The 22,013-nt window shown below is 37.2% G+C and overlaps 1 protein-coding gene across 9 annotated transcripts in view; it reads left to right on the plus strand.

Moving 5' to 3' along the window:
• The window catches only part of CDK14 (cyclin dependent kinase 14), a 674,504-nt gene that overhangs the window by 349,358 nt on the left and 303,133 nt on the right, over positions 1-22,013 (plus strand). For all 9 annotated transcript variants that reach the window (XM_045053225.1, XM_045053222.1, XM_045053223.1 and 6 more), the window contains one exon: positions 14,880-15,000. In XM_045053225.1, the coding sequence (XP_044909160.1) occupies positions 14,880-15,000 (121 nt within the window). The remainder of the gene's footprint in view (positions 1-14,879; positions 15,001-22,013) is intronic.

The following is a 22,013-nucleotide window of genomic DNA, read 5'->3' on the forward strand; positions in this document are numbered from 1 at the left end:
GTGCCAGGCCTGCTCCTGCCGCAGGGCATTTGAACTTTTCATGTCCTCTGCCTAGCATTTCTTTTTCTTTCTTTCTTTCTTTTCTTTCTTTCTTTCTTTCTTTCTTTTCTTTCTTTCTTTCTTTCTTTCTTTCTTTCTTTCTTTCTTTCTTTCTTTCTTTCTTTCTTTCTGTTTATTTATTTTTGAGAGAGGGAGAGAGAGAATTCCAAGCAGGCTCTGCACTGTCAGCACAGAGCCTGATGTGGGGCTCAAACCCACGAACCATAAGGTCATGACCTTAACCAAAGTCAGACACTTAACCAACTGAGTCACCCAGGCACCCTTCCCCCTAGATTTCTTTATGACTTGGTACCTTTATAGTGATGACCACAGCACATTGGAGCTCCTCGGCATGGGCCCTGGTTATTTGCCCGAGTGCTGTGGGTATCCTATTGTTCTGAAACAGGTGCTTCATTTTCCTTCACTCTGCTCTTCCTCTTGATGCCACCATAAAAGTGCCTCTAGTGATGGCCTCGTGCCATGGCTGACTCCTCCTTGGCATTTTGCACAACGATGACCGTTCTGGCCTCCTTTAAGTTATGCAGACCCTTCCCATAGGCTACTATAGTACAGTCAACATCAGGCTATCATCTCCAACAAGGCTTTATGAAAGTTGAGCATCAGGGGATGGGCAGGGCCGGGCCTGGGTAGGGAAGGGGTACCACTTGCTTCTATTTAAAGTTCTCCATTCAGAACCTAGAGGACCCTCCTCAGTGTAGGGGCAAAGGATCCCCTCCCTGTTTATCTCTTCCTCGTTTCCATCTGCCTAAGGCTGGCTTCTCCTTCCCCAAAGTGAGTGTACCCAGGGATGCTACCTGGAATATCAGGTCCCTAGCCTCCAGAAAGAGGAAGCTCCCAACTCGTGAGAATCTGAGGCCTCTGGTAGATCTAATTTCAGATCTTGGGGTCCACCTTCCACCCCCTAGCCACAGGATTGGTACTGAGCCTGCAGCCCCAATAAATAATCAGAGCACTTAATATTTATACCAAAACATAACCAACACTCCAATATCAGTACCCATGGTGGCATTTAGACTTAAATGTTACCACATCTCACCACATCCCCTTTCTTCAGTCCTCTGGGTGGGTTCCTGAAAACTGCTAATCAAGAACTAGGGGGTCATTGTTGTGTTATCTCTGTGTTCCCCAAGGCAGCAAACATCTTCCTCAGAGAAACCACAGAGCCTGAGAAACCCATTAGCTTTTCCAAAACATGCATCCAGTTTACATTAAACCCTTTGCTCTGTTTGAAACATCAAGATGCAGGTTAATTTCACAGCTTACCCCAGAATAGTAGGTAGGGGTACTTGCTTTACCTTTATATAACAGAAATTGCCATTAGGTTGGTTTTCTTAGAATAAAGACACAGTCAGCCTCAAAGTTAAATTCAGTTCTCTTCCTTTAGAAAAACTGAACAGCTGGAAGCTTTGAAATGAGTGTTTTTGTACTTCTGCTCATCAAGGTTTTTTGTTTTTTGTTTTAAAGAAACTCTCAGGTCTGGGCACACCTCTTTCTCTGCTTAAATTAAGTCTTTGAGAGGCAGAGAGGGTGCCATCCAGAATCAGAGAAACCTGGTGTTGTAGTTGGGCTCTAAGCTGGTTTAATACATCTGAGTCCTCTAGTTCGTGGTCTGGGATCCTAGTAAGCAAAGGCAAATTGATTCCCTGTCCACATGTGCTTTAGACAGACCGAGTTTTGTTTAATTACTGCATTTTACAGAAACCTTGGGGTTATGTCAGCATGCAGAAGGGGTGCAGAGTGGTGTTAAGGAAAGCGGCAATTGTTAGAAATGAATCTCACTCATAGAGAACTTATAGATGGAGACATAAACAGAGAGATAAAAAGTTGAGTAAAATAGTTTTATATACTTACTGCCAAGTGAGATGAATGGAGAACAACATGTCCTATAAAAATTTAGAGGATAGATTAATTTGTGAGGTTTTATTTATCTAAATTTTAAATATATTAAAGTTTGAGAAATCATACAGTTAGAGAAGTATATCCATCACTTATTACGAACCAGTAGGTTGTATTTCAATAGCTTTATGGTATGATATCTCTTTGTATTTGTATTTAATACAGACTTGAGCATTCTTAAGGAATTAAAGAATCTTATGTATGTTTTGGGTTTACTTCTTAATAACAACCAAAAACAGGATCATGAACTTTTATGTGATTCACTGTGTTTTATTTTTTATCTTTTTAAATGTTTATTTTTGAAAGAGAGTGAGAGAGAGAGAGAGAGAATGCATGCATGCGAGTGGGGGAGGGGCAGAGAGAGAGAGGCAGTGAGAAAATCTCAAGCAGGCTCCACACCCTCAGCTCAGAGGCTGACATGGGGCTTGAACTCCTGAAATGTGAGATCATGACCTGAGCTGAAACCAAGAGCAGGGTGTGTCACTGACTGAGCCACCCAGCCGCCCCACTCACATTATGTTTTTAAACATTTTAAAATCTAGGGACAGGTTTTCTATTGAGATCTGACAAAAAGTCTCAAGGGATAAAACAGGTAAAATAAGAGGTACTCTGGATCAGATGGGTTGGTTCTCCCTGTTGGTCAGGATGATATACACATGCCACCTGCTATAGGAACACTGTCTCAGGGGTTTGTGGATAGGTGTCTGTTCCCACCATACATGTCAGTCCAACAATAGACTCACTGTGGGCCAGACACTATGCCAGGAGCTGGTGACAGAAAGGTAAATGACCCATGGTCCTACCTTCAAGAAAACTGCTGCCTGATGTGGGGCAGATGAGGTGTGACATGGAAATGAATGACTTGGGAAGTCCATGCAAGCTCAGGGCTTCAGTCAGTCAGAGAAGAGGAAGGCTCATTACCATTACCTGGACCAGGGAGGGGAGGGAAAGTCAGGGAAGCTGCTGGAGTACTTGGCCAGAGTATAGTTTTGAAGGACGTGTAGGAGTTCATTAGCTGAGTTTGGTATTCCAAGATAGGAGACCATGTTGTTCAAAGAAACTGATGTGAAAGCAGATAATTACAGGTAATTTGGCTAGAACATAAAAAGGAAGCAATGGGAAGAAGCAAGGCTGGAGTAATAGCAAGTGGATTCTTTGGATTTTGGACATACAGGATAAAGCCCAGAGAATCCATTAAGCTCTTTAGCAGAGAAGTGATGGATCAGATGGTGTTTTAGTTAATGGTGACAGCCAGTATGTTTTGAGTGTTACTATGGACCAAGTGCACTATGAAGCATTTTCCATGCATTTCTCATTTAATTCACACAAACACCCTAAATCAGGTATGGTCGTTGTATCAGGGATCCTAGAGGGGAACAAAGGGCAGCTCAATTGGGGTGATGGAGGAGAGTCTGATGCAGGCACTATTTATGAAACTGTGGGCAGGGTTAAAGATGCAAAACCCCTGTAGGCTAGCGATAGTGTGGAGCCTTTACCACTACTCCCCTGAGGGATTAAGAGAGAAAATGATTCTGGAACCCAATGAGCAAGAGTAGCAGCTTTTCAAGGGAGAACTTAGCCATTGCCATTTACCTGTCAAGCTGGGAAGGAACCAGGGAGCAGGGGGTGGTAAGGGGGAGTACAGATAGAGACACCAATCTTGCTGTTTTCCTTCCCTCTGGTCCTCTGATCTTTGGTCAGTGGGCTTCCCACTGGTCAAACCCAATTTGAGGTCAGGGGGCCGAGTTAAATGGAGGATATCTAGCAGAGTTACTACATGGATTTCACAGAGGAAACAGGTGAAACTCAGCTAGGCTAAGCCACTTACCCCAAATCAGATAGCTTGTACATGGTGATCCCACCTGACCGCACAGAGGAAGCTCTTACGCACTGCAAGGAAATGTCTCTTCCTCAGACTAGGGAAAAGGATCAGGAAGGGCAAACGTGCTGGCTGCATGACCCGTTAGGAGCTCTTCCATAGATTCAAGGCCCAGAAGGGCAAGTTTAAGGAACTAAAGTGGCAGTCAGTGTCACTGAGGACAGAAAGAAGAGGATGGATTTGATGCAGTGGAGGTCAAATGGACAGAACTGTGGACCTCCCTGTCCTTCTCACTTTTCTCCCTGTCCTATCACTTTTTAGTGATAACAGTGGGCCACCCAAGTGATAACAATGGGCCGACTGAGTGGCATCTGACTCTTGATTTTGACTCAGGTCATGATCTCACCAGGTGAGGTTGAGCCCTGTGTCAGGCTCCACACCCAGCTTAAGATTCTCTCTCTCCCTTATCCCTCTACCTCTGCCCTTCCCCTGCTTTCTCTCTCTCTCTCTCAAAAAAAAGATAATATTATAGAAGGTACAGATTGTCTTAGATCCTTTCCAGCACGAAAGCTTCATGACTCATCTCTGCAGTGATTGTGAAACATATTTATTTCATGGAATTAATGTATCTTTGAAAATATTCCCCAAATGCTCCATATACCTTCTTAAAGAGATTTGAAGTTTATTTATTTACTGTATTAGTGACACCCAACTCCAATTACATGGCAACTAAGAATGTCACCAGGTATCACAAAACATGTTTTAAAATCATCAAAATAAAGTCAAAGTGTGCATGTCTTTTAGTAGACGTTTTCTTCTAATTATGTCTGGAATCCTGTATTGAGTATAGTATGGAGACCCCAAAGTATAACTCGACCTCTGCTCAAATAATATAAAGAGAAAAGAAAAAAAACTAAAAGCACAGGAGAAAATAGTTCACAAAAATTGGGTAGCAACCATAAAATAAAAAATATATATTCAGTATGACCCAAACCTTTTTTCCCTTCATTTGGCTCAATAATTGCCTCATTAATTTGAACGGATTCATTTGGACACTTATTGTTGTAAACACATAAAAACCTCTCAGTTAAAAAAAAATCCACATCAGTAAGGATACTTCAGAAGAGCTTTTTCTTGTTTTATTACATATCCTACAGATTAGCTTTAACAACATCCACGTTTGAGATTTCTGGGGGAAAATGGGGGACCCTTAGAGCCCTGCAAGATTAATAGCCCCGCTCACATCCACCTTTAAAAAAAATTTTAGCTATTCCTTTCTAAGTTATCACAGTCTCTGGCTAACTGCTCCATTTCTGGGGCTACTGCTTTCTGCCACTTTCCACTTTAAAGCAGACAAACAAAGCAGCAGGTGAGAGCTGCTCTCATTCCAGCAGTTAGAATCAAAAGTCCAGCAATCAGAACCTGACTGAAGGTTTCTGAGCATTTCTCCAAAGTACTTCCTTTTCAAAGGTCTCTTTTCCTGGAGGGCCCATGGTGTGATTGTTGTCTGAAGCTCCCCACACAACACTGGTCATTTTCTCTCATTTACTCATATTTTTGGAACCTCCTTCCAGTAAAACCAGCTTGTGTTTTCTCCTCACTTCTCTTTCCTGTCCTCACCCTGTTGCTGTTCCTCTCCCAGCAGGCTGACCTTCCACCACTCTGGACTTGGGAGTCACTCAGTCTATGCCACTCCATCTAGATGTATCCCAGGAACATCTGAGAACATTTGTTCCCAGGTCCCCAGTCTTCCTGAGGATGCAGTGGCACTGCCTGTATTCACATCCTAGCATGGCCACTTATTACTGTGTGACCTGGGGTAAATTGGTTTCCTTTCTGTTAAATTAGGATATTAATAATCATGCTTCCTTCTAAGTTGTTGCAATGCGTAAATGAGATCGTATATCTAAAAACCTAACAGATTGTAACTTCTCATTAAATTCTCATCAGGTTTGCCTCTATATTATAAGCACCAGCATATTCACTGATCACTGATTTTTTTTCATATTTTAGTATTATCCTTAGTAAAATCAGGTAAAAATACTGTATTACCCCACCCCTGACTTTTAAAAAAATTTTAGGTGTTTTAGGAAAGAAATGGGAATGATTTTCTCATAGGCCTTCCAGAGGAACACTCACTCTAAATCTTATTCCCCTTAAAAGCTAAAAATTAATGAGAGCTTATGTTGTCATTTCAAATGCTATATATGTATGATAATGTCATCTTTATATATTGCCTTCTTTCCGTTTAAGCACAAAGGATACGTCTGGCATAAAATCATAATTATTTTTACCTAATTTGACCTCGTTATAGTTGTGATTATTTAACAATCTTTCTTTAACACATACCACTGCATACTCATACAATATTTGGGGTATATATTAATACATATTTATAACCACATGGCCTAAAAATTCTGAGTACTATGTCTTGATTTAAAACTGATATTCTTATGATGAACTTAGTATGTTTTTCCTCTAATTTATTGGGAAAGAAAATCAGCATGGATACAGAAATTCATGTAAATTGCCAAATTAGTCTGATTATGAAATTCATTTTCTATATTGTGTTGTCATCTAGCATTGGAATAACTATGAGTCTCACTAAGAGAAGCAGAAACTAGAACATGGAATGTAAGGCACTGAGCTGTGAGAGTGATGATCCACTGTACGGAAAATGACTTTGCATTCTCTGTTAATGCAGATGTGATGGAAGAGGATCACTGAGGTGGAATTATTTACTTGAAAGCCTTTTTAAGAACTTGAACTTATATGATCTTCATACATTTAATGAACAAGGTTTTTAGTAATATTTCCTTAGGATCACCGAGTTTTAGTACTTGAATGGATTCAAAGTTGCTTTGCTCTCACCCATGGGTCCACAAACTTTCTTAAAGTACCAGATACCAAATATAGCCTATGGGTCATAATCTCTGCCAAATACTCAGCTATGGTGTTGAGCACAAAAACAGCAACAGATAACATTGAATGAATGGGTATACCTGTGTTCTGGCAAAATTTATTTACAAAGACAGGTGGCCGACTCACGGGTGCTTGAGAAATCTGATCTCAGCCCCCTTATTTTACACATAACATAGCAAGAAAGCTTAAGTCACTTAATCAGTGAGACACAACTAATTAGTTAGTGTCAGGACCACTATAAGGCACTTCGTTTTTTCATTTTGCAAGTCTTCCAGTATGCAGGCTAATGCTCAGACAACAATAGCATATTTCTCATATGGTAGTCAGCCAAAGGATTCTGACTAATTGGTCTTACCATCATCACATCTATTGGTTTCATATAAAGCAGAATTGCCCAGAGAAGTATATTGTTTTTATCTTCTATATAAAATAGAAAACAAAATTCTCCTATATATGAAATTTAATTATTTGAATAATTTTTCTTGTTTAGAATGTCTGTATTAAAATGTTATGATCATTTCTGTTATTTAAAATGAAAGGTAGCTTTGGATAGTATCTCCATTTTAACAACATTTGTTCTTCCAATCCATGAGCATGGAATGTTTTTCCATTTATTTGTGTCTACTTCAAGTCTGTTCATAAGCTTTCTATAGTTTTCAGCATATAGATACTACCCAAAGCAATCTACACATTCCATGTAATCCCTATCAAAATAACACCAGCATTCTTCACAGAGGTAGAACAAACAATCCTAAAATTTGTTTGGAACCAGAAAAGACCCCAAATAGCTGAAGTATTATTGAAAAGGAAACCAAAACTGGAGGCATCATAATTCCAGACTTCAACCTATGATTACAAAGCTGTAATCATTAAGACAGTATGGTACTGGCACAAAAACAGATACATAAATCAATGGAATAGAATAGAGAACCCAGAAATGGATCCACAAGTATATGGCCAACTAATCTTCAACAAACAGTAAAGAGTAACCAATGGAAAAAAAGACAGTTTCTGTAGCAAATGGTGCTGGGAAAACTGGATAGCGACATGCAGAAGAATGAACCTGGATCACTTTCTTACACCATACATAAAAACAAATTCAAAGTGGATGAAAGAGCCAAATGTGAGATAGGAAACCACCAAAATTCTACAGGAGAAAACAGGCAGCAACTTGTGACCTCGGTCACAGAAACTTCTTACTAGACGTGTCTCTGGAGGCAAGAGAAACAAAAGCAAAAATGAACTATTGGGACCTCATCAAGATAAAAAGCTTCTGCACAGTGAAGGAAACAACAAAACTAAATGAGAACAGGTATTTGCAAATGACATATCTGATAAAAGATTAGTACCCGAAATCTGTAAAGAACTTACCAAATTCAATGAAGAAATGGGCTAAAGACATAGACACTTTTTCTTTTTCTTTTTTTTTTTTTTAACATTTATTTATTATTGAGAGACAGAGAGAGACAGAGTACGAGCAGGGGAGGGGCAGAGAGAGAGGGAGACACAGAATCTGAAGCAGTCTCCGGGCTCTGAACTGACAGTACAGAGCCCCATGGGGGGCTCGAACTCACACCGTGAGATCATGACCTGAGCCGAAATTGGACGCTTAACCAACTGAGCCACCCAGGCGCCCCTAAATAGACACTTTTTCAAAGAAGACATCCAGATGGCTAACAGACGTATGAAAAGATGGTCAACATCACTCATCATCAGGGAAATACAAATAAAAACCACCATGAGATACCACCTCACGCCTGTCAGAATGGCTAAAATTAACAACTTCGGCAACAACAGATGTTGTCGAGGATGCAGAGAAAGGCGAACCCTTTTGCACTGTTGATGGGAATGAAAACTGATATAGCCACTCTGGAAAACGGTATGGAGGTTCTTCAAAAAATTAAAAATAAGACTACCCTATGACCCAGCAATTGCCTTAGTAGGTATTTACCCAAAGGATACAAAAATGCTATTTTGAAGGGACACATACACCCCAGTGTTTATGGTAGCACTATCAACAATAGCCAAATTATGGAAAGAGCTCAAATGTCCATCAACTGATGAATGGATAAAGAAGATGTGGTATATATATGCAATGGAATACTACTGGGTGATCAAAAGAGTGAAATCTTGCTATTTTCAACAATGTGGGTGGAACTAGTGTATTATGCTAAGCGAAATCAGTCAGAGAAAGACATACAATTTCACTCATATGTGGAATTTAAGAAACACAACAGATGAACTTAGGGGAAGCGAAGGAGAAATGAGATAAAAACAGAGAGGAAAACAAACCATAAGAGACTCTTAAATACAGAGAATAAACTGAGGTTGCTGGAGGGGAGATGGGTAGGGAGATGGGTTAAATGGGTGATGGGCATTAAAGAGGGCACTCTTAGGGATTAGCACTAGATGTCATATGTAAGAGATGAATCACTGGGTTCTACTCCTGAAACCAAGGCTACATTATATGTTAACTAACTTAAATTTAAATAAAAATAAAAAAATAAAAGGAAAGATAAAAAATCTATGCCCTTTAGGATAGGTAGTAATTAGGCATAATTTATTAGCTTTAAAAAAACAAAGATAATTAAATAAAATCAGAGTAAAATATTGCATTAACATGTTAAAATGGCTTCTGGACTTTATTTTATTAGAATTTATTTTCAAAGATTACTCCTATTCAGTTGAAAAACTCTAACAAATGCCAATCAAAACATTCTTAACGGATTTTTGGAATCCTGCAAAGACTAGCTTCTGTTAAAATAGAAATCTGGACAAAAAAGAAAACAAAGATGTTTCATCAAAGGAAAGAAAAGGATATTATAATTGTATCCTAAAACTTTTTTTCCACTTTAAGTAATACCAGGTGATATTAAATGTATGAAAATAACCTCAAATACCCACATTTCGTGCTTCCTATGATGGCAAAAATGGGCAAGGGGATTGGAGAATGTCCAACTTTCATAGTGCTTATGGGGAGGGATTGGACATTGAAATCTTTTATTAAGTTTCACACTGAAGAGTGTTCCAAACAAATTATAACTTTCTATTAATTAATTTCAACAAATGTAGATTTTTTTTATTGTTTAGAAAGTATTTTGAAATTGATAATTGTTTGCCATGGACAGACTTTCGGTTAGTGTAACAATCCAGCAAAAGATGAGGGGGACCTAAGAAGAAGGAAGAAGAAAAGGGAGATTATAAAGTAAAATCCATTGAGTTCTGTAATTTTGTAAATGGAAGGAGCCTACAATGAAACAACCCTTCTGGCTTTGTTGAATAATGGATGGTGATGTTTGATGGTAAATTCTAGAACATTGGAGGAGATAACATTGGTGGGAGAGTTGGAGACAGGAAAAATATTTGTGATACCTACGTAAGATCTAAGTGGGCTTTTTAATATAAAAATATAAAATTTTAGGGGAATATTGATGCTAGAGATATTTATTTGGGATCATTAGCATATAGACAGTAACTGAAGCCATGAGAATAACTCAGATCACCCAGGAAAACTTACCAGGTGCAGAGGGAAGAGGTTAAAGCCAGAACTCTGGAGAACACCAGAAGAAAATACTTTTTGTTTTGTTTTGTATGATGGTTGTTTATTGGTACATTCTAAGAGCAGCAGTAAAGAACTTTCAAACTGCTTTAGCACATCATAAGATATTAATATAAATCCTCTAGGAGGGAGGGGACTCCTTTAAAAATTTATATGAGAAAAGAAGTTTCTGACCAGTTCCCAGGACTGTGGAATGGAAAAAAAAATACATAAAAGCCTTTCTCTGCCCTTACTCTCTGGACTGGCACATGGAATAGAGAAGTCTTTCCCTTTCCAGACTAACTGCCAGATGGTAAAATAGTACCCAAGGATTTCATGTCTGTTTGGAATCAAATTGTGAAGAAAAGTGCTGCTGTCCTAGAAATACTGATTTTGTGATTAAGAACAAGACACTCTTTCTGATTATTTTGTTTGGGAAATGAGATATGTTGAGGGAGGGGTATAGGAATTACTCTGATATAAAAACAAAACTACTGACAAGCACAGAACAGTGGCATGTCTGCTGGGAAATGGTGGAAGCTATGCTTTTATATCGTGTTTCAGTTGGTTTTTGCAAGTCCATCTAGCTTTTGCCATTCTAAATAATTAGAAAGAAACAAGTCATTGTTGCCAGTTATTTCTCAGTTCCTTGGTCAAAGAGTTGAGCAGAGACATGGGAATTACCATCCTTGTACCCCTATGGTAGGTTTAGCAAATTTTATTCATAGAATTAGAGGTTACTCAATCCCTGCCCAATTAAACTGTCTGCACAAGGGACTCACTGGAATTTGTACATGGAACATGAAATCTAATGTATATCTGTGTACAGCTAAAAGAATTTTTTTAATCATTTTTGGAACCTGAAGCAGTGAAATGCATTTATTCTTGGACTCATGGCATATTCCCTGCACATGACTGTAGGGACTTGTAGTTGGGTCATGTTGAGTGCCTGTACAATATCTTTATACCTATGCCTACTAAGGAATTGCATAGCCCCAGATCTGAAACCTGTGGACAAATGTGAGCGGGAGGTAAAATCTTGTGAGAAATCGCCTCTGGATGATGTTAAAACATGGCACTAGCCACAGTTACCTCCATACACTTGAGAAAGGACTGGTTTGACTCTATAACCCTAGCCAAAACCAGCAGTTAAGGGCATGTAGGGAAAGATCCTAGATGGAGACCAAGACACTCCTGTTAACTTTTCTCTATCCAAAAAGTCAAATGAGTAAATTTAAAAGAGGGGTGGCCAACAGTGTCCACTGCAGATAAGGCCTGATGAGTGTCTATTGATTGATGCTGAACAATTGGTCTGTTCGGCACAAATGTTGGAAGCATTGTCACATGATTTATTCTGCGTCCGTCCCAGAGGAGAGAACCAGGTTCAAGGTGGCAGCAGATGTTGGATAACCATAGAGATATGTAGAGGAATTCTTTCACTGGGTAAGACGTTAACTGTAAAGCTTCACTCTTCTGGAAACTCAGACGCTTCTGTGCTAGGTAGTATCAAGGTTGCCCAACTTTGGATAACTGGCAATAGGACTTAAATATCAGGATTTTTTTTTTTTTTTTGCTTTGTCCTAGGGTTTTTCTTTAGTTAGAAATGGTAACCTCTTAAAGTGGGATATGATGAATTGTTATGTAAGCCATTTTAGATGTCCCCTTTCTTATGCACATGCTCCGTCAAAGTGGCAGTGTGCAAATAACCTGTACCCATCTGTTTAGCATTTCACTTTGCTTTTTGACTCTTTAATTCAAACTAAACATTAATATAAGAAGTTTTGATAATAACCCATGAACTTCATCCTTTTTTAAAGGTAGTGTAGCTCTCTTCCTGTAGTGTAACCATAGCAACTGACAAGGAACAGAGAAAGAAAGCTTTCACACATGCTGTGCTAATTAATCCTGTCCTACAGTTTTCCTTCAACTGGAGGATGCGGTTTAATAAATTCTGCATGAGTAAGCGTGTTTTGATGCATGACTGTAAATACATAGCAATATCTTAACCAAAAATATGGATTAACAATGTAGTTATATATTCCTACTTCAAGGTATACTTTTTTTTTTGATTCATTGTTTTAATAATTTGCTCCCTCCCTGAAAAACTTCGGGATTTACTAATCTTTTTAACTGAACAGACATATTTTCAGGGTTAAAGCCTTTTGTTTCTCGATATACAGGACCATTTCCACAAGAAAATGTCTTAATTGACTATATCAAAGTAAGAGGATAGAAAAGTTTTTCTCAAGCGATACAGAAGAGTGTTTCTTAAAAATATAGTAACATTCTTCAATATGACACATTAACACGCAAACCATTTTAAGAAACTATCTTAATACATTAAAAAGCTAGATACTGCAAATTCATTTTCACTCTTGATTTGAGAAGTTATATGACCCATATGAATGGTGTTTGCGTAGTCCTTGACCTGATAAACATATGGGAAGGAGGACAATAATGGAAACAAAGAATTTTTTTCTTTTTATATTTTTCAGATGTATTTAACCAGTTTTACAAACTTACATTCGGAGTGAACATAATGGACCTAAAATCGCATAATTATTTAGATTTATACTATTTCTAGCTTATTTTGAGGTTTTTATTCTCTCTTTGAAATGGGAAATACCACAATTTTCTATAACCAGCCTGGTCTTTTGAGCTGTCAAAGAAAATCTCAGATTTTTTTCATTCTCCTATCCCTCTAGCCTAGCTTTCTGTCAACAGGGCCTCAGAAAAAACAAGGGAATCCAGCCTGAATGTTTTTGGCATCCCATTTCACTTGACAAGAGCATATGGAACGAGTCAGAACCTATTTCAGGACTTGTACTTCTTTGGTCTGTGTATAGAAACTTGCTAATTTGAGGAATTAAATCTTCTGATGGGATTATTAAATTTTGGAAACACTTTACCATTCTGATTGTCCTATCTATTGTTCAGTTTTACCTGAATTGAGATAGGATCAAACTTTGCAGAGAAAAGAAGTAGAGGTTATTATGGAAATCTGTTATTAAAAATAGTTGTTCCACTCATGTATAGAAAAGTTGGAGAACATATATAAGTATGTGTATGTTAGTTTGTACATGTTGATATGGAATACTTATAAACTTGAAACAATTTATAATATACTATTGTTTTATTATAAAACCTGTGTTAGAGAAAAAATTGAGTTACTCTAACCATAGTTGAATTAATTAGAAATTTCTCATCAGCTGTCCTCTTAATTTAACATTTTCATATAATACAGCTAAGGGACTATCAAGTATTTAATAAACAGGAAAAAAATTATGTCCCTAAGTACTACTTAAAAATTTAAATTGTCAGAACATTAAAATAAATGTTATGGTACATTTATTGTAAACATGGTACATGTGCTTTGAGCCTCACAGTGATAAATAATACTTTTCACTTGTCATTAATGAACATACCCAGATAGAAAGCTGAATTTTTTTCTTTTAAAAAGAACATTTATAGATTTTGTGATTTTTTAAAAAAATTTTTTTTTTCAACGTTTATTTATTTTTGGGACAGAGAGAGACAGAGCATGAACGGGGGAGGGGCAGAGAGAGAGAGGGAGACACGGAATCGGAAACAGGCTCCAGGCTCTGAGCCATCAGCCCAGAGCCTGACATGGGGCTCGAACTCACGGACTGCGAGATCGTGACCTGGCTGAAGTCGGACGCTTAACCGACTGCGCCACCCAGGCACCCCGTAGATTTTGTGATTTTTAAAAGAAATTATATATTTATTGTAGGAAACTTGTGGAAAAAATTGAGAAGAGTGTATTAAGTGAAGAACAAAACTGAATGATCCCATTTTCCAGAGCTAGCCACTGAAGACATTCAAATATTTTCTGCCATTCTTTTTTTTTTAATGCTAAAGTCTTTATGGTTATGAGGTCAAACTGCACATCATCTAGCACAACATATTACTATGACCATTTTCTCCATTTTTAAATTCTTAGGAAACATTTTTATTTATTATACTAGACCTCGTCATCCCATTGTTTCATATTTAAGTATTCCTTTATAATTATTTATTTAGGTGGTTTTCAAATGATCTTCCTAAATAAATGTTTCCCACAGAGCATTTAACAGAACACTGAAAGAAAAAGAAGCTTTGGAAAAACCCTTTGAGAAAAGCATCGTATTCTCTTCTTTCAGATTCACAATACACATTAGAATAATTAAGAACACTGAGAAGTAGTACAGTATGAAGACCTGTTTTAACTTTTAACTTGTTAAACCATCTTTTCCCAAAATGATTTGACCTTGGAATCTTTTTCTGTAGCACTTACTTATAACTCTCAGAACTAGAACTCTATAGAACATTCTTTGGAAAGTCAAAGAGATTTCTAAGCTTCTGTGTAATATCTAATCATTTATGAATTATTTGTTTACTCTTCTAGGACTTTATCAGATTTATGATGCTTCAGTAGGAAAACAATTGATCTATCAGTTATTAGCATTATTTGAAACAGGTAGAACACAATATACCTTCCCCAGCCTTTCTAGTAACCTTGACATGGCATTTGTGATTCTGTATTACAGTGTCATGTTTGACCTTTTAAAACTGTGAACATTCAAATTTAAATTCCCTTGTTCTATTAATGACTATCAACTTCTTTATGTTTCCTGTATTCCACAGGTCTTGCAAGAGCAAAATCTGTCCCTAGCCACACATACTCCAATGAAGTGGTTACCTTGTGGTACAGACCTCCAGATGTCCTCCTGGGCTCAACAGAATATTCCACCTGCCTTGACATGTGGTGAGAAATGGAAGATTTACTCTAGCTAATCTATCTGTAATGCCTGGTCTGGGTCATGCCCAGACAAACATTCTAATAGTCTGAATGAAGATTAATGGTGCAGCAGTGTTTGCCTGTGTGTGGCAGTATTGCTGGATTTTTTTTTTTTTTTTTAAAGCATGATTGAGAGTATTCCTTAATCAAAGGCTCCCTTGCAGATGGTGTCTGGTAATGGTTCTTGAGGGACAAGGGGCAGAAGTATTTTTCTGTCAGTACAATGGTTTTTCTCTCTAAGGGTCTCAATTTGCAGCTCTGTTTTATAACAAGGAGGTATATATCTCTAAACAGTAGTATGGGTTGGAAGTAGTAGGAAACATGTTTAAGTTCAGCAACAAAGCTCAAATTAACTGGTCCGAAAATTTTGGTGTAGGCACTAAATTTGGTGCAGTACACTCTAGAAAGCTGGGTACAAATAACCCAAATGATATAAAACAATTACTTTTTGAAAATATCACAATAAGTTTAATTTCAACAGAGTCTCGGTTTCACACAATGGTTTAGCAAAACTTAAAAACCTGTTTAGGAAGCCCAAAGATTAATAAGTTTTAATGGATAATTATGATTAATTATAAAGTATAATGAGCTCCCAATCCAGTGTGATCTAAATCAAATAATCAAATAAGGGAATATTCTTTTTTTTAAGTTTATTTATTTATTTTGAGAGAGAGCATGAGCAGGGGAGGGGCGGGGTGGGGGGGGGGAGAATCCCAAACAGGTTCTGTGCTTGAGAGCGCAGGGCTTGATCCCATGAACTGTGAGATCATGACCTGAGCTGAAACCAAGAGTTGGATGCTTAACCAACTGAGCCATCCAGGCACCCTGGGAATAATCTTATTTTTAGTACTCAGGAAAGGCTTCTTAGTGACTTGAAAATGTCCTCTATTAGTAGAAAAATCTCTTTTCTAGACTCAAAATTGTGTTCAAAGTAAAACAACTCACATAACACTTGTGCTATTTTATCCTAGGAATCATCTTCCATGAATGATTATGCCCCCATATGCAGAATTCAGCTACATGTCCTTATAATGTTTATGACCTCGATAAAACTTCCCATGTGTTATTTATCTTCCTGCCATGTACTTACTTCATTGTTCTTCCCTCAGTAATCTTGGCTTTCAGTAAATTAGGCTGTAATGAGGGGCCTGGCTTCTGTCCTGATGTTTTTGATCCAAACATTTTACAGTGAGAAAACAATCAAGTTCCTTGTGATGTAGGGCACAATGTAGATTTTCTTAATTTAGGTTCCAGCAACCACCACCCCCCTGCCCAAGAATAGGATTTCAGCTTCTGTGAAACCACTGAAAATATATGCAACATTTTGCGTACACATGAATATATTTATTTTTATGGGGTGTAGATCTGTAGCTTTCAATAGAGCTATAAAAGAATCTGGATCATCAAACAGCCTAAAATCTATTGTCATAAATTTTGTGATGCCTGATAATAAATCTAATACCATTGTAATGCATATTCCAAAACCCAGAGAACAAAGGTGACCATCTATTATTAAGGAGCTAAGCTAATTCATTTTTTCATCACAGTTTTCTTTGTTTGTTTGTTTACACAATTACTTTTTTCCCCCAAGGCTAGTCAGGGGCTTGGGCAAAATACATATTTTGATCATTAGTGGTAATGGAGGAAAAGGTTGGAAATAAAGGTCAGTTACTACATCAGGATATCATTTACTAACTTTCTCATTCCCTTCCTCCTTCTTGCCTCACCGTTGGGAGTTGGATATATAAATAAGCATTAATTAATATTCTCGAGTTACGGACTATTTTTCTCTTTTTCAAGTATGAAAATTCTAGGTTGTCTTTCAGTGAGGTCAGTTAAGGACTCTACTAATAGAACATAGTTTGGAAATATTTGTGGCTTGGGGCCAGTCTTGTCTTAGTGCTTGGCAGTTCAGTTAAGACTCTACCCTCATAATCGGAAGAAGCTGTTTTTTATACACTAGTGGCTAATTTTTTCCAAACCTTTAAAAGTGCTCTTTAACGTACAAAGAACCACATGGATTATGACTTGCTGATATTTCTGTTTCTGATATGTAGTATTTGATTTCCAGCCTGTGCCCCAACCTGGGGCACCCACCTTTTTTTTCTTTCACATCTGTCTGTGTGTGCGTGTGTTCATCCTCTTGAAGAAGGCTTGGGTATTTTCTATTAATTTGCTTTACACAGAGACATAATGAAGCATAAGAGGAAGACTGTTATTTAAGTGGAAGGGAGGAAAACTGATACAAAGTAGAAGACCCCAAATGCCCTTTTGTCTACATGCCAAGATTATTCATTGCCAAAACCAAATAGTAAATGTGTTGTATTTGAGCAGTTCTCATGCTTAATGGCTTTTCATTTTCAAGCCCTAAAATCTGAGTTATGTCTATGCTGTGCCTGTCATTCTCACTCCGATTTCATTCCAAGCCGTTTTCTAAAAGCCATTTTGTTATTATCCTCTAAGTCCAATAAAGTGTATATATTTTTCCAGTTAGAGAGAAGTTCACAGGGCACTGATTTTTGCATAATCAATGACATCGATGCCGGGTATTCACAGAACTGGAAATGGGACTGTAATTGAGTCATGGCTCAGCTGCACCAAGGAGAAGTGCAAATATGAATGCATGAACAATAGCGGGGAGGCAGGTGGTAGTGGGTTCAGGCGATTTTTACAGTTCATTTACCATCCTGGGGCAGTAGGGTAGTAACTAAAAACTAACGATCCCTACACAGTGTTACATTTTCCAGTTTTCTGTTTAAATAGCCGCAGGCAGTAAAAATATTAATGAAGACACATACGCATTAACATTGGCAGCAAGTGACGGAAAATCAGAGCTCACCGTGTTATGATTTACTGCGCTGGGTCTCCAGCACCGTGGCAAGGTATAAACATACTGTGCGATTCCAGAACACAGCAGGAGACACAGGTTTTGATACCTTTGTCTCCCTCCATGAAAGAGGATTTAGGCAGAGGAATCAAATTGGACGTTGTCTCGTGTATCACTTCTCTTAATTCTTGGATTTTGTCACTCTTTGAAAGTCAAGGCATAGGAATTCATCTTTAAGCTTCTAAACCAAAAGGCTTACAGAGTACTGAGAACCACATTATGAGAAGTGCAGATGTGAAAAGCAGCTTATCTGCGTAGTTCCTCCCCTGTCAGGGAGTTCTGCTCTAGCCTTGGAGGTCATTGCTCTGCATAAGCTTTCTGTTTCTTTAGAGAAGCTCATAAATATGTTTAGAGCGGCCTTTGTTTTCTAAAGTGGAAGGTCACTTGGGATTACTTACAAGGGATTAATTTTTAACAGAAGGTGACTAATGTAGCTAAGAAGTAATAGTATCTCAGCCACATCACAGGGCTTCTGGGGCCACAATATGTAGTGGCCCTACCTTGTGGAATCAGTGACAGCCCTCCCCAACATGATGTGTGAAGAAGGAGAGCCTGCCATTCTCTTCCCGTCATCATCTTTTTAAAAGCTAATTAACATATTAACTATGCTTGTCAAAATGTGGGGCAAATCATTTATAAATAAGCCTGTCAAATGTAATGAGATTGCATATTAAATCACCCTTTTCTCTATTACATCTCTGATTTAAGATTAAAATTAATTTATTTAACATTGTAGCAGCTGGGTGGTTAGGAAAAAACTCCCATACCAGTATTGATATATAGAAAAATGTCTGCTTCCAAATTGATTTTGCATATATCTGAAAAGAAATTGCCTATTTATTGAATATTATAAGGCCATTTAGCTTTGCTTTTTATTAAATAAGTCTAATCACCATACATATTGGCAACATACAGAGTTCTGTCGTTCTTAACGATCACTCTTGAACCAAGGAAATTTATGTTATAAAATAAGATTTCCTGGGACTCAGGTTTGTTTACCAGTGTTTTATGAGAGAGAATCATAAATGAATTCTACTATCACCCCCACCCTGAAAATAAATTTGTTCTATATGAGGTCCTGCCTTGAGTAACTGAGTGATAGTAGTAATAATAATTGAGTCTTAATAGTAATAATAATAGTACAAATAATAAATACTTTTATTGGACACAAACTGTTTTCTAAGTTTCTCTTATGCATTTTGATTACTAATCTACTGCAGCATGACACAGTAGAAGGCAACAAAACATGGACTAAATAAGATAGTAGAGGTCTTTTAATTAGTAAGTAGAGACAACATGCAAACTTAGGGCTAACTCACTGCAAAGCCTTTTCTTTTTGCAACATATTGCATTATCTCTTAAGGTGATTTATAAGAAATTGGTTTTTATTTCACTAGTAAAGTGATTCTAAAACCCAATACATTCAATTCCATTTTTATAATTTAGGTTATGCTCTGAGTCATTTTGGATCCTTTACATGCTTCAAATAAAGTAGGTGGCTTTCACTCGCACTCAGCAGGCTTGTGGACTGCCTTTCTCCCCTCGTGTCAGTGTTCTGTATTATGCCGTTTTATTCAAGGAGGAATTTCTTTGAAATAAACTTACAACGTGATTCATTGGATTGAATACATTTTCATGAGACCAATATCTGTGCTGGCATGTATTTTCCCAACTCTTAACCATTACTCATTTACCACTTCTGCTAAAATGAATGACTCCATTTCAAAAAGAATGGTAGTAAGAATGAGAATTGCACTTCAGGAGTTACATAAAGTCATCTATCTGTCAACATTATTTACACACTTTCTTATTAATCAGTTCATAAGACCAAGGAGGATTCAAATTAATCACTGTCAAAAGTAACAACTCTTTAAGAGCTCTTGAGAACTGTTGAAATAATACATGATCCAAGTGACTCGTTGGCATAGCCTCTGACAATGCAATAGAACATAACAAAAGAACAGGGTATCATCAGGAATCTGGGTGATTGAAAGCTGAACTTATGGGACAGCCATGGTTTCTGAGCCCATTTCTACTACTGAAGTCCCCTAAAATTAGAAAGACCATGTAGAATATCATCCTTACCAGGATATCTTTGAAAGTTAATAGTTATTCTGCTAGGGCAGTGGGTATAAAACAGAGATTTAACTGGGACATCTGGCCATCTTTCTCATAAAGCACTAGAGCAATAATTGGCCAAATACTAGTTGTCAGAAGAGCCTTAATGCATTTGAGTGCTTAATTCAGACCCAAGGACTACTGGCTACAAACTCAAGATGCCTAGCAGAAAACTTCTATTACATTGCTTAATAATGAATCATCTCCAAAAGTACAATTCTCTTAGATTATTATGGCATTATAGAGTGGTTACCAAAGTGTTAAATTTAGCTATGATTTTGGAGTGCAGAAGGAGTCCGTTCTATTTTTTTCTATCGAAAGCTTAGCATGGTTATGATTTTTACATCCCATATTGTTCATCAATGTGTGTTTGTGAGAGAAAAAGCGTATGTTTGTTTTTAATGGATATGTTTGGTCATTTATTAGTGATAATTTAGCTAAATACTAACATATAAAATGAGGCATTATATGTAGTCTTCACTACTGAATATTTTTAAAACAAATTAAAATTTATCTGTTTCTATCAAAGTTGGCACAGTAAATGGCTACCTACAAACTGATTTTTGGATGAGTTTTGAATAGCCAATCACAATGACTACATTCACAATATTAAGAAAGCCCTGCATATATTCAACTGCCTCATTAGTTTTTGAGAATTGCAAGAGGTGATTGAATGTGAAATTCTTTAGGAAATACAAGACTCCACAAATGCTGAGAATAGTTTCCTTGTCAGCTCTTAGTATGTTAATCAGCTAACCCAAATATATTGCATTTCTATTGAAGTATAGCATTCAACGGCTACAGGATATATTGGAGAAATGGAGGATTCTATATTTGGTTTTAGGGAGATTAACATACTGTCTGTGTCTAGAGAATTAGAAAGAAATTTTGACCTATGATGTTCTCATCTTACTTTCGTGTGTGTGTGTGTGTGTGTGTGTGTGTGTGTGTGTGTTTAATTTGGAAATATATAAATTAAGTCCTCCAAATTTAGAGAAAATTGGCTATACACTAGCACCTTTTATGTTTTGATTTGTGTTTTTATTCATGTAGAAATCAGAAATCATTTCTGTAATCATGTAACTAGCAGTGGTTTGCTGTGTTAAGGAGAGGCAAAGTTGTAGTAGAAAACACATTAAAAGCCTAAATTAGGTTCTGTCTCTGCCGCTCCTTACATGTGATTTTTGTTGACTAAATCCCTTAACTATCCTTCAGTTTCCAAATCAAAAAACTATTTCAGGTATAACTAATAAGGACCACAACAGTAATAATAGCAAAAACAGTAATCTTCTGCCTTACCCATACTTAACCCTCTTATTTCCCAGAGGCAAGTGCTTTCAACTCTTTTCATATCTACCTCCATAGGTCTTTAAAATATTTCAGTTTTATATTTATATTGCTATTTATTGATTTATTATTTTAGATATTAACTACTAAGTAGGTGTTATGGTAGATGAGGATTTAATTTTCTTTCATCACCATTACCCCTCTCCAGCTTCACGTTATGCTTCCAATAAAGAATCTGTATCATATTTTGACATATTAATATGTAAATATTATTCATGGTAAGTCAAGTAGTATTCATGATGATGTATTCTTCTTGTGTAACCTTTTGTTTTTCTTGGACTTTATAATTGTCTGTGATTTCTACAAACTTAGTTGTCTTTGTTATTATTATTCATTATTTATAGGTGTAAAATATTTGTCAATTACATATGAAAAAAATTTTCAAAATGCTCAATCACATCATCAAATCTATTAATCCCATTTAATTTTCTTGACACCTCCCTCCCTCAGCTTCATTAAAACATTCCTCTCAGCTCTCTGATTCCTTGCTTTAGCAGAGCTGAATATCTGGCATGTTGTGACTTCCATATGATCCTCTACTATTATTATAGGTCCCAAGATAGTCATTTGTTTCTCTCCAAATCTGTGCTCTGTCCATTTGTGCCAGGCCCTATGTCCTGGACAGCTA

This window comes from Felis catus, chromosome A2, assembly GCF_018350175.1.
Source record: "Felis catus isolate Fca126 chromosome A2, F.catus_Fca126_mat1.0, whole genome shotgun sequence".
In the NCBI taxonomy this organism is placed as follows: domain Eukaryota; kingdom Metazoa; phylum Chordata; class Mammalia; order Carnivora; family Felidae; genus Felis; species Felis catus.